The sequence below is a fragment of the Balearica regulorum genome, chromosome 1 (assembly GCF_011004875.1).
Source record: "Balearica regulorum gibbericeps isolate bBalReg1 chromosome 1, bBalReg1.pri, whole genome shotgun sequence".
Lineage (NCBI taxonomy): Eukaryota > Metazoa > Chordata > Aves > Gruiformes > Gruidae > Balearica > Balearica regulorum.
In genome coordinates, this window is record NC_046184.1 from 88065889 (window position 1) to 88087882 (window position 21994).

A 21994-nucleotide genomic window follows, 5' to 3' on the forward strand; every position below is an offset into this window, starting at 1 on the left:
GCCTCCAGCCTGGGTCAAGCCACCACAATTTGAGAGCTTACTATTTCAAATGAATTTGCAATCACAACTGTAATTAATAGTTTACAGCATTCCATAAATACTTAAGATACAAATGCTTATATTAACTACACAAAACATTAGTGTAGCAACTATATGTTAACATAAATCATTTACAAGCAGTTAACTCAAAAGAACCTAGAACAAATTAGAAAAAGCATGTTCGAAAACATATTAGATAGATTACATTTTATTAGATTAGTAAACCTGGAGATCTCCCTTGAATAAAGACTGAATTTACGTATTTAAATAAAACCTTATGAAGTTTTCATGAGCACTTTACAAGGACACTCAATGTATACAGCATGCAACAGGTCCCTTTTTTTTTTTTTTACCATTTTATTTCTTATTACTAAACTTCTTTCTACTCCATAAAAGATCATCCTGGCCTGTTTAACATGCCATAACACATATGAAAAGACAGCTGCACTAATAATACAAGACACAGGCATTTAAATTCACACCCTCGGTATCTCAATGGCTACCTGCCTTAGCAGCAGCACTGCATCATGTTAACTGGCATTACTGGAGCTCCAGAACAACTTAAAAGTCACTTTTGAAATCTCAGTGTGCAAGGGGATGACAATTTTTGTAGCCTGTGCTACTAATAATTTGTTTAATCTTCAGAATGACAGAAAATAACTTTCCTTCCTCTTGGACAAATGCACAGCAAAAAGACACCCTCTTTAGTCAACTCCCTTTTACAGTTTTGACTGTAAATTCATTGGGATGTCTTACATGTGGGAGCAGGATCACTGATGACAGTGGCATACTCTCCCTGGCTAGATCTTTACTGTTACACAACAGTAGTGCAGTGGATTGAACAAGTGTAACGTGTAGACTTTGACCTAAAAGACAAGGAAGTTACATGGAAACTTGCCTCCTTAAAAAGAAAAAAGATGCTGCAAGAAACCAGCATACTTTTCATTGGCTTCCAATTTGTTTCTGATGCCAACTCAAGGTCATTAGACAACAAAAATGAGAATAAAAGTTCCACAAAATCAGTGAAGTGATTAAATTAATGAATCAGGGTTGGCAAACCGACTCTGCCTTTCTTCTTTAGGACAAAGACAGTGTACATGATTTTTCTCTTGTCTAGTGGCTTGTGAAATCACTATTTCTTATTTATAGTGCTTAATCTTCAAAGAAATTAATGGAGAACAAGTGAAGTAAAAATGGAGTTCTAATACTGAGCATAGTGACAGTGATGGGCAATACAGACCACAATAAGAGCCACTGAGTTTCTTAGCAATAAAGAAAGCCAAAAATCAAAGGATGGAAGAAGGAGATATGCTCTCATAAGAGAAAGTTTTTGATTGATTTCTTTCGTTGATTTTGTAGCAGCTGCATTTAAAAAAACACAACAAAACAAAACCAAAAAAACCCCCATACCTGAGGGTAGAGTTTCTCTCATCTTTTCACCCAACACTGAAGCTATAAATCAAAAATGCAGGTTTTGCTTACCAATCTCATAGTTTCAAAAATGTAAATTGAGACTGAGCTCAAAGGTGAAAGGTTGAAACTTGTCTTTTGCTAAACAGCTTGACTTTACATAGCTGTTAGAAAAGTAAACTAAAGATACGCGAGTATTTCATCCCCTGCTTGCCTCAACATACACAAATCTGTTTATCATACATTCTCACTATAACAAGTTTTAAACCTATTTTATATCAATATTGATCAAGCTATTTTGAATGACTTTCAGATTGAAATACTGAAATTGACTTCAAAGTAAAAAAAATTTCATTTTTACATGTGTATACTTTTTACTGTGTATACACAGCTTTTTGCTTAACAGCTTCCATCAATTAAAATCATGTAGACTTATTGGAGACCAGCTGTTCTCATTTGTTATGCTTCAGTAGACAGGGACTCTGTGATTAACAGTCCTTGTTTTTCTGCAATTTGTAGTCTCTCTTGTCTTCCTGCTCATGTACTGTTTAATGAGATAATCTCAACACTGACATTACTAGCTCTATTTCTGATTTACTGGAATAATGCCCAGAGTTTATTGTGACAGAAGGAAAAGTATCCTAAATCATTGCATTGGATTCTGCTTGAAGCTGCCATGTGCCTGGGCAGGAAAGGGGTGGTGTGGTTTCCAAGAAACAAATGACTTACTGCAACAGAATGGGTGCATGGTTTTCACTGCTTTAATATATGCCTGGAAATCTAATGCAATAAAAAGTCAAAGGACAGATCTGAACAGGACTATGAAAGATGTCTCAAAACTCAAATTTGAAAACTTCAAAATATAAAAACACAGAATTCCCGTAACTATACTATAGCTGTAGCGAGCTGAAAATTCCCACTGATAATTTAAGACTGTTTATCCTGTCTGAACTTGTTTAAATTTTAAAAGACATCTTTTTTAGCTCTTGTCTAATATGAGTATGTATGATATGAAGTAGATGATGCATATTTGTATTACAGTATTGGACTTCTCATTTGTTATGACTAAAGCTGCAAAACACGGTTGTTCAATGTATGGCTGTGTGCATATATTAAATTTTGCTATCCAAACCTGGCCTTAGAGCAATTTGGCAACGCAGCTGCTATGTGAAAACAACATAACACGTTACCCTGTGTTTTCTCAAAAAAGCAGAAATCTACTGACAAACATGCTTTATTTTCTACAAAGCATTAGAAACAAGCACACTGCTTAGCTCACGAGCTAAAGTTTTGCAGCATATAGCAACATTATGTCTACTGCTAAGAGCTAAAGAATTTTTTCTGAGGAAAGCAAGCAACACGCAATTTACTCAGGCAGACAACCAGAGGTGGCCAGGTGATGTAAAAAATTAAGTAATTCAGAATGTGTATACTGTGCTAATGTTGTTACTGCATATATTAAAGTCTTATTATGGAAATAGAAGCTTTATGTACAGACCTGTGTAAAAATAGATCTTAAGTATCTTAAACAGCTCTATTTGCCTTCAGATAAGGTGTTTAGCAAACAGGTGTAAAAAAAGATACTGTGGCATAATGCATTTAAGAACATTTTTAATTGAAATGAAACTGAAAATAATAATATTGGAAGAACTCTGGTGGACTAAAAATTACTTTGGGGAAAGACACCATTGAAAAAAGAACACAGATACTTATATTCAGATCCAACCTTGAATTTAAACAGAGATCTTTTTAATATTCTAGAATGAAAAATATGACCAGGACTTCTGTATTATAAAAGAGTTTATTGCATCATGTACAGATTAGAAAACAAGTATTTCTAATAATTGTAGGGTCTAGATATTCCTGGAAATGGCAACCAAGAAACTTCTGTAATAAACAGTCAATGAATCAATAAAAGGTGACATTATTTTAGAATAACATATATCCCAGTGTAATTTAAGCACAGAGAAACCAAACTAGTTTTAAACTTGCCAGCTTAAGTTCTTGCAGAACTTTCTCTGCAGTGGCACCATCTAGGATTGCATTAAACCCACCCCCCCACACCCCCCCCGAAGGTAAGCATAAAAAAATTAAACCAGATAGATAGAAATAAAGTTAAGCTGTGTTGTCCTCTGTGCTGCTATGACTGTAATGTTATTTCTAACTGCTCAAATGTACTTAAAAATATACACTAAGGTTTTGAGTTTCAAAAGGACAAATTTTGAAAAGTTATGGTAAAATAGGGAAGGTAGGTTTACCAAACATAGGCTATTCCAGAATATTCCAATTGTAGGAAATCTAGCATATGTCAAAATTAAATACAGCATTTATTAAAAAAAAATATTAAAAAATCACTATATAATTCTGGTTTTAATGTCTATTTTCCACTTGATTTTACTGAAAAAGAAATATTTTACTGGATATTTGAGGGATTCTCGAGTATTAGTTTTACAGCTGATCTTGGTTCTAATGCTAATGAAATCTCTTAGGGATACAATATTACAGAGGAAGGACAATCTGCATGAGTGCAAGAAATAGAATGAAATTAAAATACAAAGGGCAAGGCCTCAAACTTCAAAGAACAAGGACTTCCACTTTAGGGTTGGAACCCATGATACAGAAGTGATGGAAAAAGATAATTTCAATTTCGCTTGTCTCGCTTTGCTTCCGCTCTTAAAGGATTGCACTGCAAAGCAGCACATTCCCTGCTAGCTAGATATACATCAGTGAAGAAGTGTTATGGGTGTATTAGTCAATCACAGCAAGCCCACAAGCACTGATAAGATGAAGCCATGTAAAAGGAAGATGTTATTATGGTATGCACCAGTAAACATATTCCTGCAGAGATTACAAAAGAAAATGGTAATGTCCATGCGCACAGCACAGATGGGACCCTATCTAGAATATTTCCTTGCCTAATCATCAGCTCAGCGAGAACTGATATGAGAAGAAAGGCCAAAGAAAAGAAAAGGGAATGAAGACGCAAATTTATAAAGGAAAACACAGAAACTTGATTTTTGTAGTGGAAAAAAAAGAAGGAAAAAAGCAGATTGTGAATGGATATGAATGAGCTGTTTAACTGCAAATGAGAGAGATTAAATATTTAAAATGCATGACAATGTGGAGACCAGAATATCAGAATAAATGGGTATAAAAGCGCCATAAAAATAAATTTCGTCTTGAAGCCAGAAGGTTTCTTGCCATCAGAAGGACGAAATAAGCATGGAGCAATTTGCCGTAATAGGAGGAGCAGTGGACTTAAGCTTGAATAGTTACATGATATTGTCACAATCTTGACCGAGAGGCCATTGCATGCGGAGGAGTTAGTGATCCATGCAGCAGTTAACCTGAGCAGGGGCAAGCCTGTGCTGGGCTGATGTACACGGCAGCCTTCAGGCTTGTAACAGAGAAGCCTCACGCAGCTCCAACTTGGTGACTGCACCATCTGCGTGGCCTTGCCTTTATCTAACAGCGCAGCAGGAAGTTTTAGTGTGAACGTCCTTTCTGTTGAAGAGTAGCAATAATGAATACAGCTGTTTTCTTATCAGAAAAATCCTATAATAACTTGAAGGACCAAAATGGGATAACCCTATCTATGGATGGCGTCTGCCCAGCCTGCTGGCTGGAGGCCTCTTTGATGCTGCACAACTCAGGGTTCCCAGCATCTACAGTGATGTAAGATTATCTATACTATTCTCTAGTACTTGACAGTGCTAGCTCTAATAAACAACATTTTGACCTTATAGACAACTTACAGAGTCTGAGTGCCTTTCTTATGGGATCATAAGGGACCAGCACCTCTATGCAAAACATAGTCAGCTTGTTCATTATGTAAAAGGAGGTATAGGAGCTGTCTGGTCTGCAACTACAGGGACCTACACTGAGGAGCTCCCTTCAGCTCAAATCCACTAGAAGGTCCACATATTTAAGATCTATTAAAAAGAAAATCTCAGGGATTATGTGAATTTTCATTCTACTTTAGTGGAATTCTATAATCTCATAAATCTATCAAATCAAAACTGCTGATTCTTGGTATCAACAAGCTAATCTATATTTTGTGGGTTTGCTCTTTCTTGATTGTTTAGCTAATGACTGTTGAAGAAAATAAACCAAAACACTTTGCTAGACTTCTTTTAATGACCAAGACATTCATCATTTCAACTAGGTTGCATACTGCCCTTCCAGGATGAGCGTATGGCTCTTAATGATCCTACAGATCAAGTGTACTAAAAAATTTTCTGTAACATGATGCAAGACCTGAAAAAAGAATGTAATGTTGTAATTTTTTTTTTTTTTTTTTTTTTTTTTAAACCAGAGGAGGCAGAGATGTGTGGTAACTACATGACCATAATTTGGGTCAGTCTCACTGGAGAGACTTTGTATCCAGTCTTTTGTCTTTCTGAAGTGACATTTGACAAAGTTCGCTTTCCTGCCCTGCAGTACTAAGGCTCAGCCCCATAGACCAGAAGTGTTCTTTATGAGCTTCAGGAATCTTTCCAAGCTCAATAATTGCATTCAAACGACATTAATTTGTTATTATAGTATCATTATATTATTATTATATTATCATTCTTTCAAAAGTGACAAATGCTGATGCAACACCACACCACACACATTTAACATTTACCTTACATGTTAGAGGTCTGTGCTGTCTTCACGCTTGGCAATACACTCTTGATAAGATGAAAAAAAAGAATGTGCACAAGGAAGTTTTGTAAAAATTTCTTCAACATGTGCAAACAAATGCCAATCAAGAGCATGCCTTCTTTTGCTTTCCTCAGGTTTTTCCATCATCAACCTGAGAAAGTTTAAATCCTTTCCACAAACCATCTCTCAGTATAAAAGGTAGGCAGGACTGTATGGTGAAATATTGCTTTGTATCTGCATTCTGTGGTTCTTTTGAACAGCTAAATGCAGCACCACACCACGTAATCAGAATCTATTTTGTGGTATGGCACGGCTGTGCAACTGCACTGAGCCTATGAACTAGTTTTCATGCTTGATGACAGACCTCTAACTAATTTGAAAGTATATAAACAATACAGAGTTTGCATTTATACAATATTAACCAGGAGGCTTGTTTATGAGTGGGCAATCACAGGAATTCTTTGAACAACCAATGAGGCATAATCTTAGTAACTCACAAGTCCCTAGCACACAAGGAAAGAGATACAGGTACTGCTGAGACTGCACAGCCAGTCACCAGTATTAATTCAATAGTGTCCTGCTGTCATTTAGATGAGGTAAACTCTTAACAACAGATGATACAAAATCCTGCAAAGATACAGCAAGACAGATAGACAAAGATACAGCTGGTATCAGGAAAGAATATAGACCAACACACAAAAGAAAAGTCACCAGATCCAAAAATATCCTTTTTTCCTCCTTGCTTCCAAGCATTACAGTAACAGTCTCAAGCACCTTGTTCAAATACTGCAAAATCTCAGATATAACAGTCAAGTTTCTAATTAACAGTAAGTTACAACTAACTGAGAACATTGCTTTAAAGGTCACCCACTTAAAAGGCTCCTCTTCCTCTGTGCCAGCATGGCGTTAACACTACAGAAAGTGTTCCAGACCAGAGCCCCAAAGCCAGTTATACAGATTTTGTCACCTGGTGATTCCTCTGCAGAAGGGCACTTACAGTACTGCTACAGCATTGGTACACAGCACTTGCAGGTGGATTTAAAGACCCAACAGAACTTGTACACTGTCTTCATGTATTCCGAGTATAAGTCAGTGGATAAAACTGCTGTAGCGCTGTCGGCTCACTTGGAAGATGCCAGTCAGCACTGGCTAAAAGAAGAGGCGAGCTATCCTGCATGTCAGTCAACACAACTGAATTAGCTGAGCTTCAGAATAACAGAAGATGAACCCTATTCATATGTGAAACTAATGCACGCAGGCCTACAGGACCTGGATTTCACACTGTAATCCTTGCTGTTTTTTCCTACCCTAGTTGCACTAATCTTAAACAGGAAAACTATGTAAACTGCTGTATATTTAAAGCTATACTTGCTGAAGTCTGCTCTGTCTGTATTAAAAAAAAAATTAAGGCCTATAATAGTTTAGCTTAATCCTAATGTTCCTTGCAGCAGAGAGAGACAGTGGCTAATTCCAGTAGCTGAGTTATTTATTTTGCCTAAAATGTCTACTAAAGATGAATCTGGCATCTCCTATGACATCAAAGAAGGAAAAAGAGGGACTAACATAAGGAAAATCACCATAATGTTATCCTTCAAAAGTACTGAAAAGATTCTTATGGAGTGTTTCCAGAGGTTAAAAGGTTTTATCTGTGCTTCCTATTTGTAAATGAAACAGAAAATGATACATTATCAACCATATGCTACTGTCAAGTCAAGCATGTCTTTGAGTAACCATGTTATCATCACAGCTCATGGCATGGGGCTGACCGCTGAAATACATTACTTACATTTATATTTTCTTGAAGGTTCTTAATGCATTGTATTACATTCCAATTATAGCAATAGAAATTCAAGATGATAACCTTATATTTTGATACAAGGCAAAACCATAATTTGCTAAAAAGTCCAGGGCATTACACTGTAGAACAAAAATATCAGTTTGCCATTATGCCTCATTCTTCAGTGTTCCTTCTACACTTGCTCCAAAGAGACACTTAGTAAAGGTGCAGTGAATTATCAGAGACAAGTTAATATTGTTAATGTTGTATTAGCATATCCCAGAATTATTTGAGCAGTGCTACAATCTTCTAGGAGACAGCTTGTCACCAAGAATATATCATATAAAATCAGTTACAAAAGGCAAATTAGTTTAACAATAGGTCAGAAGAAGAAAAAAATAAATCTGGAGAGGTTGTAAACTATGACCTAATGGCTACAAAAGTGCATTTTGTTAGTGAAATATTATTCATAAACCATTTGGTGTCTTAATACTGAATGCTACAGGATAAGTGAAAGATAACCAGTGTGCTGCAAATCTATTTACAAACAATTTGTGTTTGCATTTAAGAGTTCTTTGCTCTTTACATCTATGTTGTTACCAACATCTGAAAAAAGAACAAACATGGTTTTGACTTTTGCGGGAGGGAATATATGTATACGCTTGGGGAAATTTGACTCAAGTAGTTGCATAAACATATACATAAACACTGCTAAGAGCAGATTTTAGTCCATTACCCTGCAATCTTAAATGTCAAGAAACAGAAGCAAATTGCAAATTAAACATTTCAACAATATCAAAACTGATGCACTGAGTAATAGCCAAAGACTTAAATAGCATTGATCCATTTAACAGAATCTAACAGCTGTATGGTTCATGCATCAAATATTTTAAAAACTCAGAATAAACTGATTCTACACAAAAGCTAATTAATTGAAGTCAAATTAATCAAGAATCTGGACTAACACAATGATCTTCCTCATCAAAAGCAGATAAAATATCAGAATTTCAAGTAATTAAGTGCATTATAGTGCATCACTTCATGAAATAAATCTGCCAATTGTTCAGAAAAAAATATCTAAACCAAATAGTGTACCAAGGAGGCAAATATACTATATGAATAAAATTGGAATATTTATAAATCCTCAAGAGAGACATGCAATAAGAGAATTTGAAGCAGCAACATGCTCCATTTTCATGGGTAAACTGCATCTGAATAATTATGTGTTTGGCTCTGTAAAAGCTGTCTAAATGTAAAATTAAATTAAATTATAAGTGGTCTTCTTGTAAGAACTAGCCTTTGACTGTCTAAACACTTCCATGTATGGCCTTTTTCAATACCTGTTTTCTGAAAACATGCATCAGTATTTTAAAACCTATTTTCTGTCAATAAGCATTTCTCCCCATTTAAGAAATATCAAAACCAGCTCATTGGGTCACAAACTTAAAATAAGAGAAAAGAAAGAATCTTTCTCTCTACAGTATGATTCTGGCTTTCCCTTAATCTCTCCCTGCAAGAGGAGAGGGCGAAAATATTTTAATTTTTTGTACTGTTCCAACAGTAAAGACGACATTAATTTTTGGAAGATGGACCTTTGAATTTCCTGAAGAAAATAAATTTTGATCTTACTGCTTTATCATCCTTCCAAATTCCCCTTATATCCATTTTGCCACAAATTTCTTATAGCTAAGGCAACCATTATTTGCTATTTCTCTGAGCATCACAGAATTTGTAACTTCGGTGCTCAAACACAGAATGTATATTCAGAAAAAAAATGGAAGCTCTCTTTTAGACTTAACTTGGTTAGGCATATATACAGAGAAACATATACATACATATATATAGCATATATATACTGTTCCAGATTAATGAGAGGGTTAATGAGGGTTTTAGCCTTATGTTTTTGCTACTTGCCCAGAGATTTATGCTGAATTTTACATACTAAATGTGTAATCAAGCTTAGAAAACTGAAAGTTTTCTAAAACACCAAAAACTTAGAGCAGTTCTAGAGAACCCCGAGAAGAAAAAGGTCTGCCTACAAAGTTATTTCTTCATACTTACTGAAAACTTTTTTAATTTAAAAGTGGGCCTACTTTTTTGACAATATTATATAGCAGTGTATCAGGATATTTACCTCATAGTCTTTGACATGCTAATAAAAATCATTTAAATGGAAGTGATTGTACCAGTTACTTAAATTATGCATAAAAGAACTAATAGTATTTTTTTTACTCACAACTTACTAGACTTTGATAAAAGGCAGTATAGCTATGCATTTGTTACAAATAACTACATCCTCAGATCCTTTTTAAACCTCAGTTCAAAAATGTCATTACACAATTCGGTTTTATGCCAAGGTTTCTAGTATTCTAAATAACTTGCTTCCAAATATTTTGCCCAATGTTTCAGACTGTCAGAAGAAAAAGAAAATTTAGGTAAATGTGATGACAAATGTTTTGCTCTCAGCAAAGCCCAAATGTGTGTGAGTTTATTTTAATAAGAAATTCTGATAAAATTCTGACCAAGATACCATGTGGCTCTCTGAAGAGAATGATAGGCAAACAGACACTGCATTCTTATAAGTATTGATTCCTTAGGTTGTATGGAAGGTTGCTGGCTGGGAGAGCTAGACCAAGATGTACTGGAATAACTTCTACAATATTTAGATTTATCACTGACAAATTGTGGATAATGTACCTACTTGATGAGAATATCACAATTCAAATTTTTCAACATATGTAAAATGATGACTTACTGTCAAGAAGTAGCTAGCAAATGTACATATAATTTTTCTTTTTCAGCTTCCCTTGTGCAGTCCCAAACCACTTGATATACTTTTGCTACAGGTTACGAAAACCCTGGAATTAGGATGTATATTTTCTAAATTATTACATAGTACTTCCCACAACAAAACTTGCAAATTGGTGACATTTAAGTGCAAAGATGATATGTATCTGAATAATAAACAACAAAGAAAAAGTTTATTTCCATAATAATTTTCAGGTTTGCGGCAGCTAAAGCTTTGATGAGCCTGTTTACTTCATAGGTCTGGGAAAGTACTGATATCTTTCACCACTGCACAAGCAAATATATAAATTTCTAAAAGAAGTTGCTGCACCTCAAGAAACACTGATTATATATATTAAGAGAATTACAATATCATTTCCAGTCAAAACCATACTATGTATTATACCTATGTTTTCAAATTTCAAAAAAATCCATCCCAAAGATGAAGTACAGAATATCTGTATTGCTCAAGGACTCACAAAAACCCCCCAACTGCTACACTTAAGTACTGAACCTTGTTCTTCTAACTACTGACCTAATTCCTTAATAGAAACACAGACCTTTTTCTTAATATTAATAAAATTGTAGCATTCAAGTTCCATAATATTGTAGCAGGTTTTACTTGGGTGACTAAATGCAGGTTAGAGTTCTAAGCTTCTGTTTGTTTGAGTTTGAAAATTATAACCACTCATTTAATCTATTATCAGTAGGGATTTCAAAATTTAGTACTGATAAAGTAAAATTTAGATAAACAGTCTCTGATTCATTTGGCATTTACCATGGTTTCCCACATTCACAATTTATTTCTGCTAAACTTCCAGTATTTTAAGAAAATAAAACCCTTTCAAGGTAGAGAAAAGTATTATTTCCCTGATATAGCCAGCTGAGTACTCTGGCTAGTACTGAACAGCAGATCAGCCAAAAGGATCACAGTGCTTGTGTCTGGTCTTAAGAAAAACAAACACATTACTGTTCACGTTTGCTCATAAAAATAGAAGATAAAATGAAAATCATTTTGACAAAAAGTAGATAAAATTTTTCTAGTTTGAGAAGGCTGCAGAAAGAGAAAGTAAAGTTTTTGTTCTGTGGAAACAAGACTCAAACAATGGAAGAAAAAATTGCAAGACAAAACTATATCCTCCTTTAGAAAGGCAAACTAATAAGCATGTATTATTAGAATCTGGAAAGCAAGTTTGGGGTTTTTTTATTATTATGACATTTTTATTTTGTGTCATATAGTCTTACCTTTCTCTGTTAAATTTCAGAGAATGTAGGATAGCTGGTCGTTTCTGTCGGAGATTCCACAAATGAAGTGCATCATCTGCACTTGCACTGACCAAAGCACCCTAGAGCAGACACAAAATACAGCACAACATATTACTTTTCTGCAGATTCTCTCATATTCTTAAGTGATGCTTACTGTTAATGATCTACCTGTAGAAAATTATACAGTTTATGAAAAATGATTGCTTTCTTCTAGAAAAAATATATTCTACCATAAATAACAGTCAATTTGAATTGATCTGGTAAATGTAAATATTTTTATTTAGTACAAGATCAGCCAAAGTTAAATAAAAATTCCATCAATTTAAAATACAAATCAAAGCTTTGTACCAAGGTTATACACATGAGCTCTCACATATTTCTACATAAGCATAGAGATTAACGAAAAGGAGGACAGACAACACTTAAAAGGGTGAGTGTGAAGGATATAACTAAAGGAAAAAGCGATTAGTGCACACACATACACACAAGCGACAGTGCCAAGCACTGTCATATCAAGACAATAGAAGTTTCAAAACCAGAACTGTGAAAAGAAGATGCAGATAAGAGTAGGGACAGGTAGCAGAGGGAGAGGACCTAAGAAGAACTAAGAGATGTAGACAAAAGGACAGTTTCTTTATCACAATCAGAAATACTCTGAAGACTGGTTCTGCTTCTGGTGCCCCAAAAATGGACATCTTCCAAGGTCCAGACCTCTATCTGCCTGCACAGCTTGAAGTGAACTTATTCTACCTCCTTCTTACTATCTTTCTCCTCACCATGGAACAGTGATGCAATGTGAAAATGGACTGCAGAGGAAGCTCTCTACTGCTGCTGCGGTGGTTTACTACATTTACACCTCAGATCAGGTCTAGTACAAAGGATCTATACCTGTGTATTACTATGGCAGAGAGGAACTAGATATTGCCAAAACAGAAGGCAACGCATAATTCTGAGAAAGGGCAAGAATGTAACTGAAAGATCAGATCATACCAACTATGACTGACTGATAAACTTCTCTTCTTGCATCTTCAATTTCCTTCCTAATCCTAGCAACTGTTCTTTTCAATGTTGACACATGCAAATGAAATATATGAAGGTGAGAATTCTCTAATACAGTGTAATCTATGCTTTAATTCTCATCTCCCGAAGAGTTTGGGCAAATCATAGAATCATAGAATGGTTTGGGTTGGAAAGGACCTCAAAGATCATCTAGTTCCAATCCCCCTGCTGTGGGTAGGGACACCCTCCACTAGACCAGGCTGCCCAAAGCCCCATCCAACCTGGCCTTGAACACTTCCAGGGATGGGGCATCCACAACCTCTCTGGGCAACCTGTTCCAGTGCCTCACCACCCTCACAGTAAACAATTTCTTTCTAACATCTAATCTAAATTGAACCTCCTTCAGCTTAAACCCATGACCCCTTGTCCTGTCACTACACTCCCTGATAAACAGTCCCTCACCATCTTTCCTGTAGGCCCCCTTCAGGTACTGGTAAGCCAGAGAGAAGCTCCACCACAGAAATCAAATTAATCCTATGTATTAGGGGTTCTGCCAGTCACCTAATCAAAAGAAAGAACACTGATTCAAGCCTTGGCCTCCCTGTTTTCATCCCTGCCTTCCTCTAAAGTATTCCACTGGACTAAAGTTTCAGTCCTGCCTCCTCAGTTTCTGTGGTTCAGGTACTTTCTCCAAACAGGTGTGGAAAAAAAAAAAATTTCCCAGGTTTAAAACACCCACAAAACTAAAACTCTTTCCTTGAGAAGCTCTCATGAGAAGATCTCCATGCTTAGAAAGAGGACTTGAAACTGTCAGCAGTATTTTCTTATATCACAGGAGAAAATTAATTAAAACTGAACTATGATTAACTTATACTTTGGCCCAGTTATGAGGTTCTAGAAAAAACCCCAGATTTATACGCTCCAGAAACTCTTCTTGCCTATTACCATCTCCAGAGATCTTCTGCGCAGAGCATGCTATAATCTGTCACTGTTTTTTCATGTTATCTAAACTTGATTTTAACAAACCATTTACAAAAACTAAACACACTTAGTTTTGCAATTGCTTTTCCTTGCTTCAAGTATTAGCATATCCCCAACTATTGAGTTTTCAGCCAATAATCATCAATATATTTCCATAGAAAGTCTTAGCTCATTTATTAATTTCTATCTATCATCTGAAACAGGACTCTGCAGTATATTTAATAATTTAATGGATTTTACACCTTTCTGCAGACATTTATATATTGACTGTCTTTTGTTCAGTACTTTATACTGACGTATATGAAGGTAATACTTTTCCTCCGGATGTATGCCACTTGTTGGCACAATTCGTTAACGTGAAAAGTTATATCTTTCAGTTACAATACACTAATTGACTTATTCAACTAAATTTATACTGAAGAATCAAAGTAAATATGTCCTTACCTCATTGATTAAGAACTGGAGCTGCAGGACTGCAGCACCACTTTCATGTTGGCAGTAGCAATCAACACCAGGTCTGCCCAATCTGTTGCCATCAAAGTCAAGGATTCTAACATTCCTGTTATCACCAGAAGTAAAGAGGAAAAAAAAAAAAAAGAACTACCAATTAAACTCTAATTAACCTTTAATTAACCTCAATTCTTCTTGCTTTCTGTAAAACAAAAGAATGCATGCTGACTTTCCACTGTTCTAATTAAAGTACCGTCATCAGGCTGAAACACATGCAATTGTGAATGATCTGTTCTTGCCCGGGTTTTTTTGCCTGTGAAATAAAGTACATGAATTAACACAAAAATTCAGCAGGATGCATCTTAAATTTCTTTTTATGCATTATTGGCTCATATAACACATGAATGTATGTGTGTTTTCTACTAATCAAGACATTATAAAATTAATAATTTAGGACTAAGGTCAGTAATGCAGTTCTGTAGCAGGCTTTCTTTTTTAAATCTGAGAAAATGCTTTTTAGAGTGAGTCATTTAACACTTACATAAAAGCTCACATGTAACTATTGCTCTCTGTCTCATCAACAGAAGCATAATGCAGTGCCATGCAGAGTTACCTCAGTCTAGCTACCTTCCCGGTCCGATCCCCAGTATGAGCAAGACCACAGTTACACTGCTTCTGGCGACCCAGCTAGTTCACCTGGAATCAACATCAACACACTGCTTTACAAGTAGTATCTTGTTGTCCAGATAGATCATGAATGTAGCTTTCTAGCAGTTCTCTTTCAGTCTTTTTCTCTGCATGCTAAATTGCTATCTCCCTAACTTAGATGATGGCCTTTCCCATCTGAGTCAAGAGACTTTAATGAGAAACTGCTGTTCCAGAAAATTGCCAAAGATAAAAAGTAAAAGAAAAGAAGCATATGAAATGTATTTTTAAAAACCATGTTGTATGGAACAGGTGAAACACCTCCATATGTATTCAAAACATCAAGATTATGATCAGAAACAAGATTTTACAACATAAAGCCCTATCTACTTGTTATATATGATCATACTACCATATTGTAAAATCATGAACAAAAATGCCAACTCTCCACCTATACTGCAGGCAAATGTTAGAATCTTTACTTCCCCTTTCAGAGGTGAAGAGACTTGCAGTAAACCATTCTAAAATTGGCCTCAGGGAAGTAAAAACCATAGATTAGCAAATTTGAGGGTTAAAATTTTAAAGTATTAACTAATTACTTTTCCAGTGATTAAACAAGTAGTTTAATGGAGACCACTGACCTTGAGAGACCTGAGCTCTACTCCTGACTTTGCCAACTGGTCTACTGGACAACCTTAGAGAAAAAAAAAAAAGTATCTTTTTGCCCTTGTGCCTTCGTTTCCCTATTTGTAAGCTGGAGATAGTGTTTTACAAAAGAATAACAATATCTTTGACAGTGATCTCAGTGTAATGGTATCTACAGATGAAAAACTGTGTATAAAACATCATAACTACATTACAGGACAGCAAGGTAGACAAAAAACTTAAGTATTTGCCACTTGTTCCCAAACTGTACTCCTGAACACCATCATAACCAAAACAATAATAAAAACCTGTGCATAATTTAAACTATTTAAAATGGACAATAAAGATATATGGTAGTCTAGGATATTTTTTAAGGATTCATGGTAATCCTCTGGTCCATTTTGAATGACTGCTCTGCGGCACTCTACATTGTTCCCCACTACTTGTTGTAAGGTGATAGGAAGCCAGACTAGTGCCAAAACCAACCAATCAACCAACTCATTGGAGATTTCAAACTGAGTGGTAGTTTTAACAGGCAAGTGTTTTCCCTTTAACTTGAACTTTGTGTTCAGTATAAGTACTGAATGGTGCTAGCTAATGATAGTCCTTAACGAAAATTACACTAGCAATGCCCTGATTAAGTGGCTGTCACCCTTCAGCATCAGCATTATGCTAAGTCAGTTTTCTAGGAAACATCCTAACAAAGTAGATTATTTCTTTCAGCATATCCCAAACAAACGAAGCACTCTCCAATAATTCACATTTATTTGCATAAGTGTTCACCCTGAAATACTTCACAAATTACTAAAATAAGAGAGAAATTGTGCCGTCTGCTTCAGTCTGGCCAATTGCCCTAAAGTAAGGACTGATGCTTAAATAGCAGCATTATCACTGACTGATAGTGGTTTTCAAACATGGTGAGGTCCTTCCAGCAGAAGGAGCTGAAGAGACATGATGACTTGGCACATGTTCTTGGCACTTTAGCCCATCTTCTGCAAATTCTGTGCTTTGCTGCCAAGCATGGAGAAGTACAACCTTGTCTCATCAATTTTTTTCATACCAGTGTACTCTACCAGGACATACAGCAGAAGTAGCTATAATACAGGCTTTGGACTGAATTTATTCTTCTACTTTTGCTTTTTTTATTAAATAACGACTCTGCTATCAGGGAGAGTGGAATATCTCTGAAGATATTAAAAAGGAGGACTAATACAGATACATCTGAATACCTCAAAATAGACATCATGGGTTTCAAGGATAAAAGCCAGTCACTATCTTCTCTCTCTTATCAGAATGCTGGATCTCCCAGGGGCCTTCATAGACATGCAAGTTTATCTTAATTTATACATAAAAGGGAAAAAGATGAAAACTAAGTCTGGATGTCTGTTGGGATCCAAAGTGAAACAAGCAGAATCAGAATTATGTGCATCAAGCAGTGAACGTGTGACAGTAATATCATTCTAATAGAACAATGTTCCTTCTGAAAACAACATTTAATCCTGGTTTTAAGATCTATATGTGTGAAATAGGATATTTTGCTCTGTATTCACTTGTATGTGACAGGTTTTCATAGACTATTTCAACATCCTGTTATTCCAAAACTTATCATTATTTTGACCAAAAAAAAAAATTAAAATCAGTTGTTAGGACACTTCATTTTAAGTACTTGAATTCAGCTTCCAAGATGCAGACTTCCATGGCAGTATAATACATTATTAACAAAGAATTTATGCTTTCATGTCTTGGGCCATTCCATCACAAGTTAAAGAAAATTTCCATTTCCCAATATTACAACCCAATTCAGGTTTTCTCTCCAAATCTTTTTGGTCATTTGTGTAAAGATCAGTTAATATTTATGTGATAGTCTCATACCCATACTCACTGTATCTTGAATGCCTGATGTCAGAGCATATGCATATGAGGATATGTTTTACTGGAGACCAAAGTTGCTAGTGAATAATTACATACATAGGAAAGGTATCAATGGGCAAAGCTTCTCATAAGCATGATCTATGACCAAACTTTCCGCAGCATTCCACAACTTTCTTGTTCCATGACTCATTTTTAATATGTGATACATACAGATCTGATGTCTCTCATTCTTCTCAGAAGTGAGTACTAATGCAATCTAAAGACTTGAAAGTTTTGTGTGTTCGCTGAGAACCAGAAGTGCAGATATTTTAGAACTGACTCCTAGAGTTGAGACCACTGTTACCTGCAGCAGGTATTTAACATTTTAGGACCAGAACATCCAGAGGTAAGACATGTTTTTCTTCACTGAGATGGGTGATTGTTTAGTAGTGTCAGATCCAAGTGTTTTCAGATTAAATCTTTTTGCAATAACAAGGACTGCAGTCTGATTTGTTCCTCCTTGCAAGGCAGAGGAACTGAAGACATGGTATCATAAAAGATCTCCTGCCAAGGCATGCCAAGCAGCTAACAAATATCCCCTGTCAAGTAAAAACTGTTAAATTACATATGGCACCTTTTTCAAAACCAAAACTCTTCCATAGAAGAAAATGACATCAAGCTATGTAAATAAGCAACTGCATTTTTTCCCCCGACTACTTAACTAACTTCTTCCACGACTAAAAACAATCTATGTACAGAAATGAACACTAAAGTAAGTGGTTATAATTATTAAGCAGAAATCATGATCTCACATCCACTGTTTTTTAAAAGACACACATAGAAATGGGCAACATCCATTTATAGCCTCTCCTTTAAAATATTTAGGAATTGTGGGGTGCTGCAGAAGTAACTGCTGCTTGACGGAGTCCTGTCATCTGATCTACACTCACTGGTGCACATTTGAGTAGGAATATGCAGCACCCTAAGAACAGATGTTTGTGGGCTGGTGTTACTCCATTACATAAACCAACTGTAAAATTGATTGAGTGTGTAACTTGAATATAGGACAGCTTTTTCTTGCAGAAGATCTATTCCACTGAGTTGAGTGATTTATCAGTTTAAAAAGCACCAGCATATTTAACTAAATAATTCAGTAATAGAACGGTCAAAGGATTCGTCCACACTATTAACCAACTAAAACAACCAGAAGGTTAGTCAGTTATATTTGTGTCACAGGATGTATTTTGTCAAAAGACAACAATTATGAAAACATAATCTTCATCACCTAGATTTGCAGTTCTGAACACAGCTACTTTCAGTTCCTGGAATAACACAGTTTTACAGCTCCTTTGTGGAATTTCTGTAAGTCTCACATACATTAATTTTCTGTCTATGAAGGAGAGTGCATATTCTGGTACAAATAAATGCTACAGTCCCAGGTTTTGCACTTCAAACTGAGGGTTTTTTCTCTTTCCATGAGATATTTTATCTTCATTTAAACATTTCAAACAGCAGAGAATCCATGATTTCTGAAGTATATTGCTGCAGTGTTTAGTTATATGACTATTAAGGATGTCATGCTATATGTAAAATCAATACATTTAGCTTCAGTTACAAGCCTTTGGATCTCATTACGCCTTTCTATGCTAAATTAAATAACTTTCTATTAGCAGAAATTGCCTGCTTTAAAACTGTGATCAAGCTGTATCTTGCCCATCTTCTGCATAAATAAAAACAAAAACCCCTCAGCTCCTTCATTCTCACGTCACACAGCAGTTTTGTTAGCTTTTGAACAGCCTTATGTTTTTTCTTACATGTTTCGGAATTTGTTCTCAACTTCTTTCAAGGATCAAAAACAGAGCCACATATCAAGTTGGTAACGGTTTCTTTAATACAATGTAAAAACGTATACAGCATTTTATTATTCCTTAAATTCAATATAGTTTCTTAATATGTGTGTGTGACACCTCTTAATTACCTTAGCAAATCAGGAAATCATATTGTTTATGGTTTTTGAGACTTCTCCATTGGTTTGCAAAAAATAAGCGCCCCCCTACCAAGTTTCATTCTGTTAACTACATGTAGATGAGCTCACCAAATTCTTTAAAAAGGACATGCAACCTAATCCTAGCTTTATGGTCTTCTATTTGCTGTGGATTCACTGGACACTGCTTTATGAAAAAATAACTCTTAGTGGTTTTTGTTTTAAACACAGAAGGAGTCAGTTTTACAACGAGCTTCATTCTGTCTTGAGTTCATTCGGCTATTTAAATAAAGAGCTCTTCTTTTTTTTTTACCCTCCAGTATGAAAAGGTGAAATACTGCTGCACTTGGCTGCTTTCTTAGGATGCTAAATGTGATGTGTTTTATAAATACAGACAAATATTTTTGGCACCAATAAGCGTGAATTTTTGGTCTACAATGACCTTTGTCGTGTTTATTTTTCTTGACATAGATTTCTCTGTTCATGCATACAAATTACATAAGAGTCAATCTCAGGAAGTTAAATATCCATTAAGATACATACAAGCTGAAAAATATGCTTTCGGCAACTTTGATTTCTTCCAGGTTAAAGAACTTACAGATAGCTTGTATTTAATGACAAGTCTCTATACATACACTACAGTTGGATAGCTGAATGAATGCTATTCAAAATATGACCATTTATTTGCGTAAAATGCAAATTCACATCAACACTATTCACAATTTTTTGATTTCTATGAATTTGGAAGCCATTTTATTTCCCAAAATATCTACAGATCCCCCAAGCATTACCGACACTCATAGGGCTGTATATTTTCATCTCTTCGTGAGACTACCTTCCAAGATCTTTGTCATTTTCAGAATCATCTGTTCCAGAAACAGAGTACAAATACAATCACCATGTGATTGAACTCAATCAACCCTAAACCTGAAATAGCAAATTGTGAAAAGGAGATACTCAGAGGTAATGACTCTAGCAAATAACATGTAGGTGAGTAATTTCATATTCCATTTGTGGAATATGAATATTTTTCAATTTCCATTTGTGTATATACATATATATAAAATAATTAACAGAAACCACCTTGCTCTATATTCACCTTCAGCCATTGAGTTACTAGTCTGTAAAAGCTCCACATTGCCAGGCAGCCACCCTGAAAGCGCTATGTTTTGAGACTGTACTTCTTGCAGTAGTAACAAACAACATTAAGAGTCTGTATTTACAGCGGGCTTCCTCTTTTTTTTCCTGTAGTCATAAACCTTAGCAAGCTCACTGACACATACAGATGAAAACAAGAAAGGCAACAACGAGTGAAAACTGAAATCTGCAGAAGTGCATGAAGGGTGTATTGATTCTATTCACAGGGGCTGTTGTTTCAGAGAAATTTCTAAATGCAGACACATTTAGTCAAAGAGGAGCATATCTGTAAAGCTTGTTTACAAACACACCTGGTAAAAAGCTTTGGAGAGCATAAGCTGACAGAGAATAATGCTCCTGTCCTAATGTACACTAGAGGTTATGGAAAACTAAACTGAGCCATAAATGAAAGGTCTGTGTATTTTGGAACATCTGAAAGTCACTTTAATAGAACCAAGAGCCTGCACAACAACATATAGAGATATAGATAAATTGATAACATGACTGCATTTTATTCAATTTACTGCCTTTTAGGAGGACTATGCAAATTATACCATTTGCTAGCCATCTGTACACACTGGGCACAGATGGTAGTCTAACATACTCTCTCTTACAAAAGAAATCATACAGGTAGATTTAACTCAGCCATTTTTCATTTTTTTCTTCTCAGCCTTCAGATATTAATATTTAACAGACTATTTGCTCCATGTATATCTGTACACCCAGAATACACATAACACATGCAGATTACAGCATGTGCAGTTACTGATAACAAATGCAACCATCTACAATGATTTTATACTAAAACCCACTGCATTTAGAAGTTAAGCACAAATGTTTGTTAGTATTTGTATTATCCCTGCTCATACACTGTACCACCGAATTTGTTAATAACAGGTTTGGAGAAGGTTTTAGAAAGTTTTGTTTGTGCTCTTCAAGCAAAAAATGGAAGATTATCTATATAAACTCTACATAATATTTTCCTACAGCACAGATTTCTTTATGTGGTTGTTGAATTTTTAGCAGTTTGTAACAGCGATCACAAGGTGCTGATTTTCTTCATAGCTGCCAGTTATGAAGAACAGGTGACAACAGAAGATAGGATGAAAAGTGATCACATAATAAGTCTTTATAAAAAAGGTCAAAAGACCTGTCAAACTAAATATATCTAAAAATAAAAAGGCATTTTCCCAAATATTAATTCCTTCTGTAGTTGCTATGGAAAATTATGTAACTATATATTATATATAACTAAAATAATATATTAATCCTTCTTCCATGTCAAGGTAGAGCTTGAGAATACACATTGAACTTTCTCTTTTAAACAGAAACAGCAATTAGCCATTACTGGAAATCTTTACACCAAGGCTGCATGT

General features: G+C 35.3%; 1 protein-coding gene across 6 annotated transcripts in view; it reads right to left on the reverse strand.

Annotated features, from left to right (window-relative positions):
- The window catches only part of STXBP5L (syntaxin binding protein 5L), a 202730-nt gene that overhangs the window by 115348 nt on the left and 65388 nt on the right, over positions 1-21994 (reverse strand). For all 6 annotated transcript variants that reach the window (XM_075764835.1, XM_075764825.1, XM_075764817.1 and 3 more), the window contains exons 3-4: positions 14351-14432; positions 11906-12006 (exon numbers count right to left, since the gene is read on the reverse strand). In XM_075764835.1, coding sequence (XP_075620950.1) covers positions 11906-12006; positions 14351-14432 — 183 coding nt within the window. The remainder of the gene's footprint in view (positions 1-11905; positions 12007-14350; positions 14433-21994) is intronic.